The 19,318-nt window shown below is 44.7% G+C and overlaps 1 protein-coding gene across 3 annotated transcripts in view; it reads right to left on the bottom strand.

Annotated features, from left to right (window-relative positions):
• ZBTB17 (zinc finger and BTB domain containing 17) overlaps positions 1-18,686 on the bottom strand; it is a 29,543-nt gene extending 10,857 nt beyond the window's left edge. For 2 of the 3 annotated variants that reach the window (XM_064494031.1, XM_064494032.1), the window contains exons 1-2: positions 18,555-18,686; positions 16,446-16,532 (exon numbers count right to left, since the gene is read on the bottom strand). Coding sequence is in view for 1 of the 3 variants with exons in the window: in XM_064494030.1 (XP_064350100.1) it covers positions 18,555-18,561 (7 nt within the window). In the remaining 2 variants the exon portion in view is untranslated. The remainder of the gene's footprint in view (positions 1-16,445; positions 16,533-18,554) is intronic. The other variant, XM_064494030.1, reaches the window with a different exon arrangement.
• Positions 18,687-19,318: the final 632 nt, after the last annotated feature.

Genomic DNA, 19,318 nt, shown 5'->3' with positions numbered 1-19,318 from the left:
GGAGACACGATGTGCACAGGCCACATGAAGAAGAGCTGAGATCCCCAGCTGATGGCACCAAGATTCCAGCCCAGCCACTGGCTGAATGCTGTCACATAAATGACCCCAACACCTTGTGGAACAAAACAACTGCCCAGTCAACCCACAAAATGGGGAGAAATAATAAACTGCTGATGCATAAAGCCACTAAGTTTTGAGGTGGTTTGCTTACAGCAAGAGATAACTGATACAGATGGTAAAGCTGTAAAGAAAAGGGAATGACTAATAAGAAAATTTCAGGATAATGGCTCTCTCTGGATGGGAGGAAGAGAAATCAGGGATTTTGTGAGATACTGCTGGGAGTGCTCTATTTCTTTACACAGAGATTTTTGTATAAACTAAACATGCACATTGCATGTACTTTTGTATGGGAACATTTTTCAAAATTTAACAAAACTTGTAATAGGATTTTGTTAGGAAAACCTGAGGTACCGGTGCCACACTCAGTCCACACAGAGATGGGGTCGTTTCCAGCCATGCTCCCGGCCACCCGTGCCAGGGCTGTCCTGAGGAGCTGCAAGAGCCACAGAGGCTGACGGGAGTGGGACTCAGGGCAGCTGCCGCAGAAAACACAATCCATCTCACCAACCCTTCAGTTCCCAAACACCCGCAAGCAGACTGCCGACGTGAGAAAGGGTTCTCCTTGGGTTGTGAAATCCACTCTGCTCAATTCAGCAAAACCTGAATCCCAGATCTCCCAGGTAACAACAAAATGGCATTCACGGAGTGTCTTCAACATGCCAAGCAGCACAGTGCCAGGTGTGGCACAGCCCGATCGCCTAAAAACGAAGAATGTGGCTATGCCAGGCACCAAGTTCCACGCTGCTGCCTCCAAGACGTAGGGATTGGAGAGGCAGTTCAGCACCGCGGAGGCAGCAAAAGCTCTGGGGTCAAGTCAGGTAAGGCCCAAATCCAGGTCCTGCCCCTACCACACCAGCATCTGGCCTCCAGCAAATGGGGCCAGTGGGACCACTTCCCATGTCTGCTACAGGATTAGGTTAGGTGATGTGAGCAAAGGGCCCACCCGGCGCCTGGCACACAGTGAGCACGCAGCAAACGACTGCTACCCGGAAGCAGCAATGCAACTATATTTTATTTTTAGGCCAAAGACCACATCAGATGGTTTCCACATATCCTTTTATGCTGGGCACCTCAGGTGGGCTCAACAACTATTTGGTGACTTGAATCTTCTTTAGACATCATAATCATAACCTATTATTCCTTCTGCATGCAATGTGAAAAAATCCCAGAGCCCACTTAACATTAAGAGAGAGAGGGGCACTGGGCAAGAATCACTCACAGCGATTTTCTGTTGGGGAAGCACTTTATATTTAACAACTTCTCTGTAAAGCCCAAGGGTGCTCCCGGCTGAAGGCTGGAGTGCCTGCCCAGAGCTCTGAGTGGGTCCACAGAGCACGGTTCCATCTCAGAGGTAAATGGGCACCCGTCAAATGTGAAATATTACCCAGGTTATTAGCAAGCACTAAACTGACCACAGGGTTTCCAAACTGCCACACAGAGGGAAGAAATGAAGGCAGGAAACAACTGGCCAACCACCAGGAGACGATGATCTGGACAAACAACAGTCCCTGACTCCAAGAACGAGCCGTGCCAGCTGTGGGCCTGGACACGACACAGCCATCCAGGGGGCCTGAGGCACCTGAGAGCAGGTGAAAGGGATCACCATTTGGCTTCCAGTTGCTCAGCATTTCTCATTTTCTAGAAATACTGGTGGCGCCTGTATATAACTTGACTTATACAAACTCAGGCCAAGGAGATAGAAGTTCACAGCAGACCAGCCCTGCAAACATGAAACCTACCTGCCCCACCCCACCAACCCAACTGGTGTGACAACCGGTGCCTTTTCAGGGCAACGTGGCAGAGAGGCAAATATCAACAAAACCAGCCCTTCTGGCACCTTCCTCCTTACCCAGCAAACACAGTTGTTACAGTAAGCTTGTGTTTCTCCAACTTTTAAAAAAAGTTTCCCCTTTAAATAAACATACAAACCTGACTCAGCCCTTCCCAACAGCCCCAAATGCTGATACTTCATCTTCTCCTGAACAGTGGCCTTCACCCTGAAAATCACTGCTACCTTCTACAAAATCCTCCCTGCCAAGATTCAGCAGCATTTTCTTTGCTGAAATTTGTATTATAAAAAATATTGATTTTTTAATCTAAAAATAATATCTAAATATAAAATTAAATTGTGACACTGACTTTGTGTTTCAAACCATACAATGCCCACTATCTCTAAGATTTAACCAGGAGTGGGCATCCCTTTCCCTGACCCCAGTGGACCCCACTGCTCTAGGAATGTGGCTGCGAGGGAAGGCTGGCTGGCCCCGAACCTGTAGCCCAGCACCTGCGCCAGTTTAGAGTCCATTACTTGCTCTGGGGACTCTTGAAACTTGACACGGGGTAAATTAAAGGCCTTGCCACCAAAAAGACAAAATCAGAACGTGTGGGCCTTTGCATGGGGTCTGATCGTTCTCCCAACACCCACCCTGCTCCCCTCCGCCCAATACTGTCTGAGAAGTGGTGGCACATGGACACAGTCTGACATCACACCGGTAGGCTGCCTCCCCTACAAGGTTAATAAACTCACTGCCGGGTGGGGCTACTTCTTACAACTGCTTCTAGCACCTACCCAAGGACCTTGCTCTCAGATCAAGTTGTGGAACAGGCCCGGTATCGAGCAGACTCCTGGCCTTGTTGAATATGACTAACCAAGGTCAAAATATTCTGAAATGAGCATTGTACTCTTTTGGTACTTGTTAACTGAGAAAATAAGACCCAAAAACCATGAGAAAGGAATTTCTATTCTATTAATCACAACAGCATCTAATTCTATGTACGTGAATGATCTCCCCTAACACACAGACAGATCTGTGGTGCCACAGCTGCACGACTACTTACACTTACTGCTCTCCCCTCTAGGGGTCCTCAGTCCACAAATTAGGAAACGGACACAAACAAAGACTAAAAAATATCACAAACGTTTACTGAGTGCCTATACTGTGCTCTCTTAGGTACTGAATTAGAGCTTTGAGCCTGGTGGGGAAGACAGGTAATTAATCAATATAATACAGAATGTCACATACTCAGTGCTGTGAAGAAAACCAAAGCAAGCCAAGGAGACAGAGAGGCTATTTAGTACCTAAGAAAAGGGTCAAGGAGGACCTCTCTGAGGAGGCAGCATGTAAGCAAATGAAGTGTAAGAGCGAGCCATGCCACCATAACCCTGGGGCCGTGCCAGACACAAGGAAGAGCAAATGCAAAGGCCCTGACACAGCCGTGACCTTCGCAAAGGGGCTGGCAAGCCTGAAAAGGAGGAAGCAAGTGGGAGGATGAGGAGGGCTGAAGTCAGCAGCTGCAGAGGCTGAGATCACTCAGGGTCTCACAGGAAAGTCAGGCTTTGAAGTGTCTTCTAAGAATGCTGGGATGCCTGCCTGAGGAGGGTGGAGAACAGAAGGGTGACTGCAAGGGGGCAAGAGTGGACATAGGAGAGAAGCAAGAGATGGAGGTGGCCTCCACCAAGGTGACTGCAAGAAGGGTGAGTAGTCAGATTAGGGACAAGTTTTGGTAGAGCCAACATAATGGCTGATTAAGTAGATGTGGCTTTTGAGAAAAGAAAGGAGTCAAGAATGACATCAAAATTTTTAGCCTGAGAAACCAGCAGAGGGGCGGTGCCATTTACTGAGGTGAGAAATGACAGTAGGGGCAAAGGTTTAGTGGGGGGGAAGCAAGACTTATGTTTTTACCAATTACAGCTGCGATGCCTACAGTCTACTGGCAATAAAGCTACCAGATGGAATGGGATCTCCACGGGAGTGAACGCTGGATAAAGAAGAGACAAGACCAATGGACTCAGAATCAAAGGATGTGCATTTGAATCCTGGCTATAATCTTACCAGGGGGGCCTCAGGCAAGCTTTTCTGAGTTCTAGATTTACCAGCCATTAAATCGGAGAACCGCCATATACACAATGATTGGGAGGACTGAAGAAGACAAGTAACAGGAAGTACTGCATAATACTGGCAAAAGGAGAATTCGGTATCACTTCTCTAACACAAGTCTGTGACTGATACACAGTTAAATAAAAAGGAAAAAATGAATTAGTTAAAACAAAACCAACCAAGTTATCCCTTTCCAGTGAACTCCCTTTCCAGTGAACTCCCTTTCCAGTGAACTCCCTTTCCAGTGAATTGCTTGGCTCCCCTCGGACAAGGCAGCTGGTCAAGGCCTTGAGAAGGCAACTGGAGACCAAAGGAGCCTGGTCCAATGTGACAGAAAAGCACATAGACTTTGCTCTCATTGGGCTTCAAACTTCTGCTGTCAGGCCTTTGTTACTGTGTGACTTAGGGCAGACAACCTGGGAAGAATCACCCACTCAAGTTAAATACAGATGGATTCAGGGCCCCATCTCTGCATGTGGCAGGCTGAGGGGACAGTACAGTGGACAGTACTTTAAAATTAACTGCAGAGCACTACCCAGGGCAGGTGGTCTGCTGGGAGCTGGCGGCTCCCAGGGGAGTAAGGCCAGAACTGTCTGAGTACCCCAACCCTCGAGGACCCTCTCCCAGAAAGAAAGACCCAGACTCTGTCACTACCCACTGATGAGTGCTGAAAGGGTGCCACTGAGTGCCACCCTGCAAGAATGTGGTGCCTACCACATCTAAAAAGACACATGAACAAAGGCAAGGAGGACCTCCAGGCAGAGGACAGCAGAAACAATGGTATGGGCGCATGACAAAGAATGGGGTGCACGCTTGGGGACCGGGCCGGGGGAGAACAGCACACCTCAGCATCACAAGAGTAACAAGGGAGTGGAGAGAGTGGTGGGAGGTACAGCTGTGGGGACAGACTGGAGGCCACGTCCATCACACGAGACTTAGCTCTCATCCCCAGCTGATGGGAATCATGCCAGGGGTTTAAGCAAGAGGCATCCATAGTCAGGCTCACATTTCCGAAAGGTCACTCTGGCTGCATGAGTGTGGGGAACAGGCTGAAAGGGTGGGAGCAGAAGCAGAAAAACAACTTAGGAAGTACCACAATCCCGGGCCCTCAGGACGTGAAGAATGGGACAACGTCACCACCCGCTGACACTGGGAGGGCTTGGCTGGTGCCCAGAATCCAACACACTCAACAGGGCTCCTGCTGAGCAGCCTGAGCAAGTGGCCCACCCGCTCAATAGTCACAACGTCCTTGGAAAGTTTTAAGTTCCTCTTCTTTGAGTGGCTCAACACCCCTTAACATTTAGTACCCGACCCTTCCTGGGAGAAGCTGGCCATGCTGTTTGGCCAAGGCTATATCCCAGGCTGCAAATTCCTATCTCTTACTCAAATTTAAAAGAAAACGCCCACATTTTCTCTGGAGGGATGCACAAGAAACTGGTAACAGGGATCCCCTCAGAGCAGCAGGGGAAGGCTGGAGAGGAGTTTTAGTTTTCACTCTATATCCTTTCTGGGTTTTTTTTTTGTTGTTGTTTTACCATTTGTAAATATTATCTATTAAAACTGGGAAAATAAAACAAGGAGGGAAGGAGGGGAGAGAAAGAAAAAGAAAATGTCCACAAAGTCAGAGTGCCTTTGTTTCTATTTACCATAAAACCTTTAAGACTTTTTTTTTAATTGCAGTACAGTCAATTACAATGTGTCAGTTTCTGGTGTACAGCACAGTGTCCCAGTCATGTATATACACACATATATTCTTTTTCATGTTTTTTTCCATTAAAGTTTATTATAAGATATTGAACATAGTTCCCTGTGCTATACAAAAGAAACTTTTTTTTTTCTGTTAAGACATTTTCTACAAGCCATGGTGACTGAAAACTTCTCAACAGGAGATTTCTGATAAGGGAAATGGAAAAGTACGGTAATTTGCACAAAGAATGTGTCACTCGGGAAAACCTGAAGAACAAAAATTCCTTAAGGGAACAAAACTAGAAGAGCAGCTGGTAGCTCTTCCAGACCCAGATGAGCCTCTCCGACACTGCGACGGCACTAAAGGCCTCTCCAGGGAGAGCTGCACACCCAGTTGTGCGTGCGACTTCGGGGGCGGACTGACTCCCCAGACCCAGTTAAAACTCTTACCTTGGAATCCAGTCAAAGCTAATTAAGTCCCTCGGGCAAGAGCACTTAAATCTCTGCACCTCAATTTCCTTCCTGTAAAATGGGGATGATGATAAAAGTTTCCACTTCATACATCTGCGGTGGCCACTGTCATTCTTATTATTCCATATAAGTCATGCCAGCAATATCGATCTATCACAGGAAAAGGGGGAACCCGACCTCTCCTCCCTGCCCTATCTTCTAAAAATGGACATAGAATCCCATCAGTAATCCAGGCACTCACAAACAGATAGCTTCAACCTGAAAAAAGACCAAGGAAAGGCCCTGCAAACTTCAATGCTTCTTCCACTCAGCAGTAACCAGAAGACAAGGCAGAGGTGCTTCACACTTGACAGCCAAAGCTGCCTTCTTTCTACAAAGAACACAGTGATTTTGGAGGAGCAACGAGGCTTTCACTGAGAAAGAAGATAAAACATGACAAATCCAAAGGGAGGATTAGTTGCCCCATGATACTAGTTAAGATCAAGAATCCAAACCAAAAGAAAAAAATAGACCTAATACTAATTATTTGGAGGTGGATGTATCTGGACTGCAATATTGCACGTGCTTTTCATGTGGCTGACTTTCTCTCTGTTTGTTTCCTTTCTGGGATTAGTGTCTGCTAAGGTCCCTTCTAGTGTTAAGATTTAATAAATGTTGAGTAAATGATTTCATTAATAAGACTGCCAGGTTATAAGTGTATGTATCTGAAGTGTAATAGATGTCATGTGACTGACAGTAAAAACAAGGTATTTCCCTAGCACTTAGACTTTTTTTTAATTTAAAATTTTTCCTATATTGGAAATCTTAAGATTTCCAACTATGAACATAAACTATATAGGACATGAACATCAACCCTGAACTAGATGCAAATATACATGACCTATATAAGCCAACATCAAATTATATATTTACATAACTTTACAAATAAAGTTAATTTTTTCTAAAACTTGATTGGGAAAAACTAAATGAGTAAGAAGATGTCTTAGAGGAATATTTTGGGAGGCCTCAAATACCTAACATAGGCCTGGATGAAAAGCGGTCAAGAATTCAATGTCTCAATTTCCAATGATTTGTTAAAACTGTTGGGCTCCTCAAATCCAGATGCTAAGTGCTCCCAAACAGAGTTTTTGGACAGCAGCCCTGGGAGGATTAGAAGAGACTCAGGCCCCAGCGCCGGCCCTTGGAGAAACAGTACTGCCGACCTCCTGCCCCTCAACTCCCCACCTGCAGCAGCATGAACCAGCAAAGCTGCTGGAAGCCTTTTAACGGATGACTTGCAACCCTGGCGGTTTTTCAGCAGGCCACTTTAAGTGCAAGCTTCTGAGAAAAACCTGGAAACCACAAGAGCTGCCTGGTTCCTGGCCCCAAGGCAGGCAGGCTGAGAGAGGCAGAGACACAGAGAAAGAGAGACAGTGAGAACACTTGCAACACCATATAAGGACGCAGGCCAGCCCAGATGGGCCGCTTATGGGGGCCACGGTGGGGAGGTAAGCATACTGAACTGTTAGGGGCATGAAACACTGGGTAGAAATCTGAATGTTCTGTTTCATTCACATTTCTAGTCTTATCTTCTCAACTTCCCAAATGCAAATATAAAAATATTTACAACCTATATGGAAAATAAGAGTTAATAGTCCTCATGGAGGGGAGGGATAAATTAGGAGTTTAGGATTAACAGATACACACTACTATATATGAGACAGATAAACAAAGACGTACTGCATAGCACAGGGAACTACATTCAATTTCTTGTAATAAGCTATAATGGAAAAGAATCTTAAAATATATGTGGATATATATATATGTATGTATATGTATAACTAAATTGCTCTGCTATGCACCTGAAACTAACATGGTAAATCAACTACACTTCAATTAAAAAAAAAAAGTCCTGATACATAAAAAGCTCTCAAAATTAAACAGTGAAAACATACATCCACGCAAAAGCTTGTAGACAAATGCTCACAGCAACACTATTCATAAAAGTCATAGACAGAAACAGCCCACACGTGTATCAATTAATGAGTGTATAACTAAAATGTAGTAGGTCCACACGATGGAGCATTTTTTGACAATAAAATAGTACTCATACGTGAAAATGAACCTTGAAAACATCATGCTACATGAAAGAAGCTAGCCACAAAAGACCACAAGTTGTATGATTCCATTTGTATGAAATGTCCAAAACAGGCAAATCCATCACGATAGAAAGGGGCTGCTTGGGGCTGTGGGAGACAGAGGTAAATGGAGAGTAATTGCGAAACGGCAGTGAGTTTCATTTTGGGATAATGAAAATGTTCTGGAATTAGATGGCGGTGATGGTTGCACAACTCTGTAAATAAACTAAAAGCCACTGAATGGTGCACTTATAATAGGTCAACTGTATGGTACGTGACTATCTCAATAAAGCTGTTACAAAAAATTAACCAACAAGAAAAAAATCTCCTGATAGAAAAATGAGTCAGAGAAATGAACAGGCAATTCACAAAAGAAGAAATACAAGTGGTCAACACACTCTGTACAGAAAAACAGATGTCCAGCCTCACTAGTAGTCAAAGAGATGTGAATAAGCACAAGTCCACTTCCGGTTTCAAACAGGGAAAGACTGAAGAGACTTTCCACCGTGGGCCAGGGCACATCCCCAGTGAGCAGGAGCATAAGGTGGTAACTGTGCTGGATGGCAGCCTGTCAATACCAGTGCAAATCCTAAATGCATTCATTGGTTATGTACAACTCAGTGCCTGGATGTGAGTAACGGATCAGAGAGCCTACCGTGCAGAGGCTACGATTTCCCTGTCTGATGGCGTATTCCACCCAGCTGTAAGGAAATTGTGAATCCTGGTAAAGGACTGTGGGATTGTGTCCAGAGAAAACACAGCCTTGCTAATAATAAGTTCCACCATGCTAAACATTTAAGGGGAAGTTACTGGCAAGAGAAATAGTAGGTTCGTTGTTTCCAAAGGGCAGCAGCACACAGAGAGAACACCTCCAACTGAGGCCACCAAGGGAATAACTAAAATAGCTGCTGTGACAACCTGCCTGCAGTGTTTCTCTTATACACATATATGCCACCTCATCAACACCCATAGTAATCCTTTGGGAGGGTATTCATGTGATAATCTCCACTGTGCAGACGAGCAAAACAAGGCTTAGAGGGGTTGTCACCTGACCATGTCTCACTGACACGCCCAGGTTCAAGGCCAAAGTCCATCACACAGTATACGGTGTGTTCTTTCTACTTTAAACAAGCACAAAACTTCCATGGACAGTCACGGAATACCAGGCTCTACAGATCCTTAGTCTGTCCCAAAACAGCAAATTCTCTGTCATTAATTGGCACTTACCAACTCTCTTTCCTTATACTAAAGAGTGTGACAAAACGTGTTATAAAAAAAGCCAGAAGTGAACATTACTAAATCTTAGCTCTAATCTTCAGAGTTTGCTGCTGCCAAATGAAAAACAAAATTGAAACTCCGAAGCATCTTAATTTCTGGAAGCATGGCACAACCAGCACCTGGCTGACTGTTACTGCAAACAGCTACAAATGCTGAAGAAAATTTTAAGACATCTTTTAAAATGCATCAAAGAACTGGCAAGTCAGTAAGGAACACTGACAGGTCAAACAAAATGAAGCAAAGGCTGGAATGCAGAGAGCAAGCGGAGTTTTGAGGGTGGGCAGAGAGAAGACATTTACAGAACTGAGCAGCCTGAGCTCCCTGCTTCCCCACAAGAAGGGAGGTCTCTGGAGAGGGCCCTCCAGAGTAAAGCTGGGCCCCAAAGGGTTGTATCTGAGTGGAAAGAAGACCACACAGAAAAGAGTCTGTATCAAATCTTGGCACCAAACAGAGGAGGGGAAAATCCCCGCTGAGAATTTTCAACCATTAGATGGCCCGCAAATGGATTACAGCCCAAATTCCCACATTATAAAAGATACACTTTCAGGCAGATAAAAAGTGATCCCAGAATGAAAGTATTAAATACAAGAAGTCATGAAGACTGACTCAAGTACTAAGTAATAAATAAGTCAATCTAAACAAATACTGAATGAAGGATACCTTCTAAAATTCAAAAAAGAACTAAAATACACTCAGAATGAAAGTCGAGGAGGGAGGATAGGAATTCAAGTGTGTACAGGTCATTAACTGCTTGAGAGTAAGACGTACAGACACTGACTAAAGTTAGGCTTTGGTAAGTTGTATAAATTGAGAGATACAGAACATTCACGGATCAGAAGACTCAGTATCACAAAAGTGTCAACTCTATCCAAATTGATACGTAATAAATTAATTCTAATAAATCTTAGCCATTCTAATAAAAGACCCGAACAACTGTTAACGAATTTAATAAGCACAATTTAAAATGAAGATGGAAGAGTAAAGGGCCAAAGTCTTCCTGGATGCCAAGAACTGTTATATAAAAATTTTGAAATGAAGTCAGTGTGACATTGATAGGCAGATAGAGAATAGACAGTAAAGAGCCCAGAAACAGACCCATCATTTGTGGACATTTGATATGTGATAACAGTTACTGGTGACATTACAGATCCACATGACAGGGATGTGTTTTTTTGGATACATAGTACTAGGACAATTTGATGTGCTTATATATATAAAAAAAGAGATCGGCTCCTTATCTCACATCATACACAAAAATAATTATAAATAGTCTAGAGACCTTAATGTAAAAGGCAAAAATCATGAAATGTTTGGAAGACAAAATACAGCAGAATATCTTTAAAAACTTGAAGTAGGGAGAAAGTTCTTAAAAAGAAACAAAAAGCCCTAAGTATTAAAAAAAAATTGGTAAATGACATTAAAATTAAGAATTTCTATTCATTAAAAAAAAACCCTAGAGCAAAAAGACAAGCCACAAACTGGAAGTAGATACTTACAACACATCTAACTGACTACAGATTAGTACCAAAACAAAAACCAGAAGAAAAACAGTCTATATATAACAAAAAGACAAACAGTTCAATAAAATAATGAACAAAAGATTTAAGCAGTTGTTTCAGAGAGGCTGAAACCTGAAAGATCAATTCGTGTAAGAAAAGATGCTCAACCCACTACTAATCATGAAAATGCAAATCAAAACCACGAGGTATCACTGAACTTCCACCAGATTAGTAAAAATTTTTTAATCTGATAATACCATTGTCCAGAGGATGTGAAGCAAACAGAATTGCCATTTGAAGCGTAAACTGGGAAACCACTTTAGAAACAATTTGGTCAAACTGAAGATGCACACACCCTGTGAGTCAGTCCCCTCCCAGGGGTGTGTCCTGAAGAGGCTCTACCTGTGTCTCAGCAATGGTCACAGCAACACCGACTGTCTCAGCAAAATACTGGATACAAATCAAATGTTCATCAACAACAGAAAGGATAAATAAATTCTCATACTGTGGACAATTATTTATCAGTAAAAATGAAATAAAACTATATGCAACATGGATTAATCTCAAGAACACATGTTAAGCAAAAAATTAAAGTCACTGGAAAAAATAGTATAGTTATATTAAGTTCAAAAACATGAAAAATGAAACAATACATTGTTTAACAATACAAATACATGTGGTAAAACTAGAAAGAAAAGCAAGAGAATGACAAAAGCCAAATTCAGTGATTACTTGGGGGTGGGAATGGGACAGGATCAGGGAGGGGGCACTCCAAAGTAAATGGAAACATTCTTTTCTTGTAAATTGGGTGATGGGTGTTCCTTGTATCCTTAACCTTTACAATGTAAAGGTTCCTTTGTAACTACTCAATATTTTAAAATTCCTTTGTATCTACTCAATATTTTAAAAAAACAATTTACAAAATTAAACAATGTTCTTTCTGACTTTGAACAATGTTTTAAAGCATTAACTTCGGCAGCTGAGTAACAGTAAACCAGGAAAGTCCCTGACAGGGGCCCACGTAACCCTGAGACTACAGAAATGAGAAGTGCTTCACTAGCCTGGCTTCTGAGCCGGAGAGACACAACTTCCCACTGGGCGGTGGAGCCTTCCATTCAGGACAGGAAAGTTACTGCTTAGATTAATCGGTCCAGTAGAGGAAGCGGTGCGGGTGGGGAGGGGAAACAGCTTCTACTGCCAGAACTTTCAAGACCAGAAGTTGAGTATGTTTTTGATGTTACGATGAATCCACCAAGCCGGCTTTCTGGCCTGGTCCCTCCTCTTCAGCTGGAACTGCCACCTCTGAGCCTCTGCACATTGCTGTTTAGACATGAGTGAACAACTCTTAACTCTAACGATGCCCTTTGTTCCCTGCTTTGAAACTCAAGGCTTATCTCTCCAATTTATAGCAAGCAGGTTAGAATCTAAGAGCCCATGTCCTGGTTTTCTGTATGTATCTGTGACCACGCTACTGAGGTCAACCTTCACTAGCCCTCAGACTGCTAAGCTACCGATGCGCACAAGGACCTCCGAGAGTACCAGGCACCTGTGCTGACACTCAGCGCACGCACCTGCGGCACATGCTGAACTCACTCAGCGCTAAATGCTTACTCTTTATACGACCTCTAGTATTTCAATCATTTAAAACTTGCAGCCAGCAAAAAAAGTAGATTATGACCTCCAGGACAGTATGCTTTATGCACAAAATGTAGTGGAAGTTTTTCATTTCCTCTAAAGTTAGGACCCATCCCTCTTGTGGTGACCGTTATGCTGCTAGACACCATGTCTGAGTACCTCCGAGCCACCCCCTCGGCACCATCCTTGGGGGAAATTCCAAGACGGCAGGGGGCCACCTGGTCTTTTTTGTGGCAAACTGTTAAAACTGAAGCTCCACCCCCAGAGGCTGCCCTTTTGGCACCCAAAACGGAAGGGTCGGTATGTGTGCAACAAAATCAAAATGCTAGACACTCTTAAAAGCGGTCTTCCCTATATACACACACAGACACATGTATGCACAGAAGAGCCGGGAAGGACACACAGATGCTGTTAACAGCTATCCGGGAGGGGAAATGGGTCAGGAGCGAGAGGGTAACTCACCTTCCACAGTGGTTTCCTTTGAACTTTCTGATTTTTGTACCTCGTACATGTATTCCTGTCCCGAACACTTTTCTTCTTTCTCAACTCTGCAAACTTTCTTTCATGACCCTCTCACGGGTCATCCTTTGATTAAGCATTTTACATGTGTTACCTCATTAATAATTCCACCCAACAAAGTTAGTGTGAGGTCACTGTTACCCCATCTCACACCTGAGGAAACAGAGGCTTAGAGAGGTCAAGTACTTCGCCCAAAGGCACGCAGCTAGGAAGTAAAGAACCACTCCAGATATGTTTGGCTTAGAAGTTCTTGCTTCTTTTTTTTTCTTCTTCTATAAAATTTTTTAATGTAAATATTTCATGGACATCTTTCTATGTTAATCATATAGATTTTCTTGTTCTTTGCCAATGATTAGAAGTATGTAGTTATATGGCTATAGTACAATTTAGTTAATAGGTCATTTGGATTTAATTAAACCTTTTTTTTAAAAAAAACATTTTAGAAGTTCTTGCTTCTAATTGGTATTCTATACTGCAGGGGTTCTGAGCTGGGGACAACTTTGACATTTTCAGTTGTCACAGAAGGAGGTAGGTGGGGGCTACTGGCGTCTATGGGCAGAGGCCAGGAATGCTAGTCCGTATGCTGAAGTGCACAGGACGCCCCCACAACAAAGACTCACCCAGCCCCAAATGGCAGTAACGTCAAGGCTGAGAAATCCTGCTCTACTGGAAAAAGAAAGAGAAACCATCCTGACCTCTCATAGTTTAGGCCACAGTTCACCATGTCCACATCCCATATTACAGATACCAAATAAACCACTATGTTATCGATTGAAGAGAGGTGGACAACTTCTCTTTAATCAACAGCAAGTCAACCCCTCATCACAATGGCATTCTCTCCAGCCCCACTGGCTGATCATCCATTCACCCAACAACGTCTACGAGCACCAGCTACGTGCCAGGAAATAACCTGCACAGTGGGAATACCAGGAGAAACAAGACCCTGTCCCCGCACGTGAGCTGCTGGTGGTCTCACAGGGAGACAGACAAGGAAAACTACAACCATCACATGAGGTGAGAATGCACTGAGAGATCAGTGCAGGATGCTAAGAAATCAGAGGAGGGGCTACAAACTCAGCTGAGGTTGGGGACTGAGAAGGCTTCCCAGAAGCACTTGAATTTGAAGGAATTAAATAGGCAGAGAGAATCCTTCCCTTCCCAAGGGACCCCTCACCAGACCTTTCAGAATATGCTCTCTGAGAATCCACAGATTGACAACTTTAATTAGAAAGCTTGGTGGAACTTCTGACAAAAGCAGGGAGGGTGCACAGAAGTCCTTGATCCTCTACGTACAACCTGGATAATTCCCATCTCAAGAGGGACAGACACCACCTAAATGACCATCAACAGATGACTAGATAAAGAAGCTGTGGTATATTCATACAATGGAATACTACTCAGTCATAAAAAATAATGCCAATTGCAGTAACATGGATGGACTTGGAGATCATCATTCTATGTGAAGTAAGCAAGAAAGAGAAAGAAGAATATCATATGCTATCACTCACATGTGGAAACTAAAAAAAAAAGAAAAAAGACACTAATGAACTTATCTACAAAACAGAAACACACACAGACACAGTAAACAAACTTATGGTTACCAGGGGGAAAGGGGGTGGGAAGGGATAAACTGGGAGTTTGAAATGTGTGGATATTAACTACTAAATATAAATTAGATAAAAAAGTTTCTTCTGTAGAGCACAGGGAACTATATTCATTGTCTTGCAGTAAACTAATAATGAAAAAGAATATGAAAACAAATATATGTATGTATATGTTTGACTGAAACATTATGCTGTACACCAGAAACTGACACACTGTAAACTGACTATACTTCAATTTAAAAAAAAAGGAGGGACAGACAGCAACCTGGCTTCTCCATCAGTTTAGGCCTTCTTCCATTATAGTCCTAACTGGCCTCTCGGCCTTCAAACCATCACACACCTTGCAGCAGGAGGCAACTAACACGTACACAGCAGACCCTGTGAACCACGTGCTTGATCTCACATAATTCTCAAAACAATTCTCTGAAATATATTGTTATCCCTGTTTTACAGATGAGGAAACCAAGGTGCAGCAATGAAGTGTAACTGGCCTTCAGAACAAAGAGCCACAAACCATTCACGCCCAACTCCAGAGTCCCTGCTGCATCTATCTGAGGGGACCTTTACAGTTATCAACCCAAAACATCATGTGCTCTAAATCTTCACCACCTTGGTTGAGCATTCCCATGTCAGGCATCCTCCTTCTGTGCACCACTTTTGAAATGATCTCTGTGGTGTTTCCTCTGTTGTACTGTGATTACCCATATGGCTAAGAGCTCCTTGCTCCCAGGAGCCAGTCTCACTCATCTCCAAAGCCCTAGCCCCCAGCACAGTGTCTGAAACACTGGGCACAGAAAACACTGAATGCATAAACAAGCCTGGACTCCTTGGGCCCAAGCAACATGAACTGCTCAAAGCTGGAGTAGCCTGCCTTGGGAAGCCAGAGGCCTCGGGAGCACCCTTCACCCTCTTTCACCAAAGCAGTGGACTTCCCCTCAGGGTGGGCCCAACCCCCAATATCAGCAACCCAGTCACACTGGCGACAGAGCAAGTTCTCTTAGCCAGCTTTCCCTGCAAGATTGGAACAGTCGTAATTCCTTCTTTGGTTCTACATCAGATGCTTATATTGGGGGAAATGTTGTATCTTTATGTATCTTTAAACATTAGAACCTTAAAAGGAATGAGCTTGTGCTCCCCACTCTGTCTTTCCCTTTCTGCCAGATGGAGTGCATATGCAATGGTAGGAGCCTGAGCAGCCAGCTTAGTCCATGAGATGGAAGCCTGGGTTTGAGCAAGGAGAGCCACATGATCAATGGAACCCTGTTCCTGGATGACTTCATGAACAGAGCTGCCCTACCAGCTCTGGACTGCCTACTTCCAGACTGTGAAGGGGCAAGGAATAAACTTCTATTTCCTTTCAGCCACTGTATTTTGGGATTACTCTGTTGGAGCATTTTAGGTTGTACTTAAAAGAATGTGTGAGCACTGCCCAGTGATTAACCTAGCCTGATCTTTGTTGGTAAAACGACAATAGTATTATCAACAATTTCCCAACCAAAATAACTAGAATTTTGTCATTACTATATAATTGTAAAGAAAAAGCTATCTTGAGAAGGTGATTTGAATCACGTTGAGTCCAGAGAAGAAGGACAAACAAACTGACCTGGTTTGTTTCATCTTTGAGCATTACAGACATACCTCAGATTTCCAAGTAGCCCAGGCTACTCTTTTCTGACAGTTTGTCTGCGTAAACTCCAGCTTGGCTCTCCTCCTCCAGCTCATTACCTGAATCAAAGACCAAGTGGAAAATCTAATGAGAACCCATAGGGTACCTGCTCCCTAAGAGCTGCCCTTTCAATCATCCATCAGACACAGGCAAATGCAGAGCCCTGAGCACAGAGCCTGGTACAAAGTAAGTCCTCAGTAAAGGTTAAATTGGAACATTACTGCTGCATGCCAGACACTGTGCTGGACCCTGGAACACAAAGATGAATAAACCCAGTCCCACTCCCTACACTTAGGAATGCCTGCTGACCGAAAGACATAACATAAGGTTGATAAGCACAAGCAATGAAGCTATGCCTGAATATTATTACAGCACTGACATTCTTCTAGGATGTCCTGGACACCATGCTTCTCATTCCAGACCCTTGCCCTAGGTGACACATGCCCTCCCACAACTTTAGTGACCTCTGATGGATGACAACTGCTAGATCACCACTGGCAGCTCCACTTGAATGTTTTACAGGCACCTACTTTCATCATATTCAAAACTAAATTTATCTTCCCTCCTCAAACCTGCTCACCATCCTGTTCCCTAGCCCACTGGGCAGCATTACCACCCACCAGTCAAAAACTTGGGAGTCAACCCTGAGCCCTCCCTGCCTCTAACTCCCTCATCTAAGTAATCACCAGCTTTGGTCAATTCTACCTCCAAAACATCTCTCCCCATCCTCTACCTCTAATCTAACTCAAGGCCACCCTCATTTCTCACCTGGATAGTTCTACTAGCCTCTTAAGTGGCCTCCAGGCCCACTCCCTTTAATATATTCTTCACATAGCTAGAGTGATCTTTTTAATCCACCAATCTGATTCTTAAATGCCTTCCTATTAACCTAAAATTTAAAATCCACAGCTAGGTTTAAAAGGCCCCCTAGGACCAGACCACAGACTGCTTCTTTAGTCTTACCTCTCATCTGTCTCCATGTAGAGAACTTAATTTAATATTAAACTGGCTCCCTAGCTTTCCCACAAACTCTATCTCCAACTGAGAATACTCTCCCCTTTTCCAGCCACCACTCCCCAAGCATCCTCAGATCTCAGCTTCCTAGGGGGAAGAAGCCTTCAAAGATTCACCTAGACTGGGTGAGGTGCCTCTACTCAGTGTTTCAGAGCAAGAACTTTTCTGCTTTTCTTCCATCATATCAGAATTGCCTCCATCTCTGTATGTCTCCCATATGAGTCTCTGAGCTCTGGAGGTTGTTGATGATACGAAAAATAACAGCAACAAATACATAACAACATTTACTTTGTGCCAGAAAGCGTTCTCAGGACTTTATACCTACTACCTCATTTAATCTTTGTAACAATCTTAAGAGGCAGATTTTATTCTCATCTTTGCTTTAAGGATAAGGAAACTGAAGCAGAAAGCGAGAAACTAACTTGCCGAAGGACACAGCTGGCAAGCACAGAGTCGGGATTCAAACCCCGACTGCCAGGCTCCACAGTTTACACTTTCAACCACTCAAGCTACCGGATCACTCGCTGTATCCTCAGAACCTATCAGATTCTGAACTGTGGAACGAATGAATGAATGAAATAATACACCGGGACAGAGTCGGCCTCCTATTCGGCCAGCATCTCCTAGGCCTTGGCAGACTGTGCCCTCTAGCCCCGCCGGCCAAAGTGAGCTGCCCCGGCACCCCGCCACCTCGCGGCGGCAGAACGCCCACCCGCCGCGGCGCGCGGGGTCAAGGGGCGGTGACAGCCGGGCGGCGGGGGCGGAGATGCTACCAGCTGGGGTGTCACCCAGCCCAGAGGCTACTCGCGCTCGCTTGCCGGGACTGCAGGTCGAGTCCGCCCGCCCACTCCCCGCCCGCTCGTAGGGCGACGCCCCCCGCCCATCTGCCCCGCACCCTCCGGTCCTGCGGGATCCCCTCAGATCCCCTCAGTCCGGGTTCCCTTCCCAGTCCACTTCCCTCCCCTCCCCCACACAACCGTCCCCCGCCGTCCCGCCGCGCCCCATCCTCCGCCGTCCCCGCCCGACTCCTGGGACTCCCCCCGCCCCGGGTGCTTGCTGACCCTCACCTGCCATGTCCCGGACCCCACCGCAGAGGGAGGTACATCACGGCCGCGAGAAGGCCGGGGACGGCACTTCAGAGCAGACAAAGGGCGCCGCCATGTTAGAGTCGGGCGGAACCGACCTCGCGGGCTTCCCAGCAGCAACTTCCGGCGCATGCGCAGAGTCCGCGGTAGCTGACCCTCGTGAGCAGGCGCATGCGCCTAGTTATCCAGAAGTTCTGTAATACAGTACTTCTGCACTTAGAGTTGTCCTCCTTGTAATCCTTCTTTGGTTTTCTGTTCCGAGCGTAGCAGTAACAGCTTTTGCGTGTTCAGCGCTTACACTATGCCAGACAGTGAAGCGCTTTACGTGCATTATCTCATTAAATCCTCTCACCAGCATAATATTCTCCTCCCCCTTTTGAAAAAGGGAAAACAGAATCTCAAGGTATATGAATTGTCCTTTGTCCCGCATCTTACAAGTGGTGGAGTAGAGATGTGAACCTAGTTGTGGCACCAAAGCTGCAGAACGTTGATTATGTTTTTCTACCTTCTGAGCCAGCCATCACCCCCTTTCCTATTTAGGGCAGATCCAGGATTAGCCTGGGTGTCAATGTGCCTGGAAAGAGGCAGCCTGTAGACTTGACCAGCCCCTCTGTGGCCTCTTTCCAACTTTTCCGCACCTCCAGGCCATTGACTTCTCTACTTCCTAATAGTTCGTGGGCTTTCTCCCGTCTTTTCTTCTGCTCCTGTTTATTTTTCATGATCCGTAATTTTAACAACACTCCCGC

The sequence above is a fragment of the Camelus dromedarius genome, chromosome 14 (genome assembly GCF_036321535.1).
Source record: "Camelus dromedarius isolate mCamDro1 chromosome 14, mCamDro1.pat, whole genome shotgun sequence".
NCBI lineage: Eukaryota > Metazoa > Chordata > Mammalia > Artiodactyla > Camelidae > Camelus > Camelus dromedarius.
Note: the sequence above shows the minus strand (reverse complement) of the source record. Positions and strands in the feature narration are given on the sequence as shown.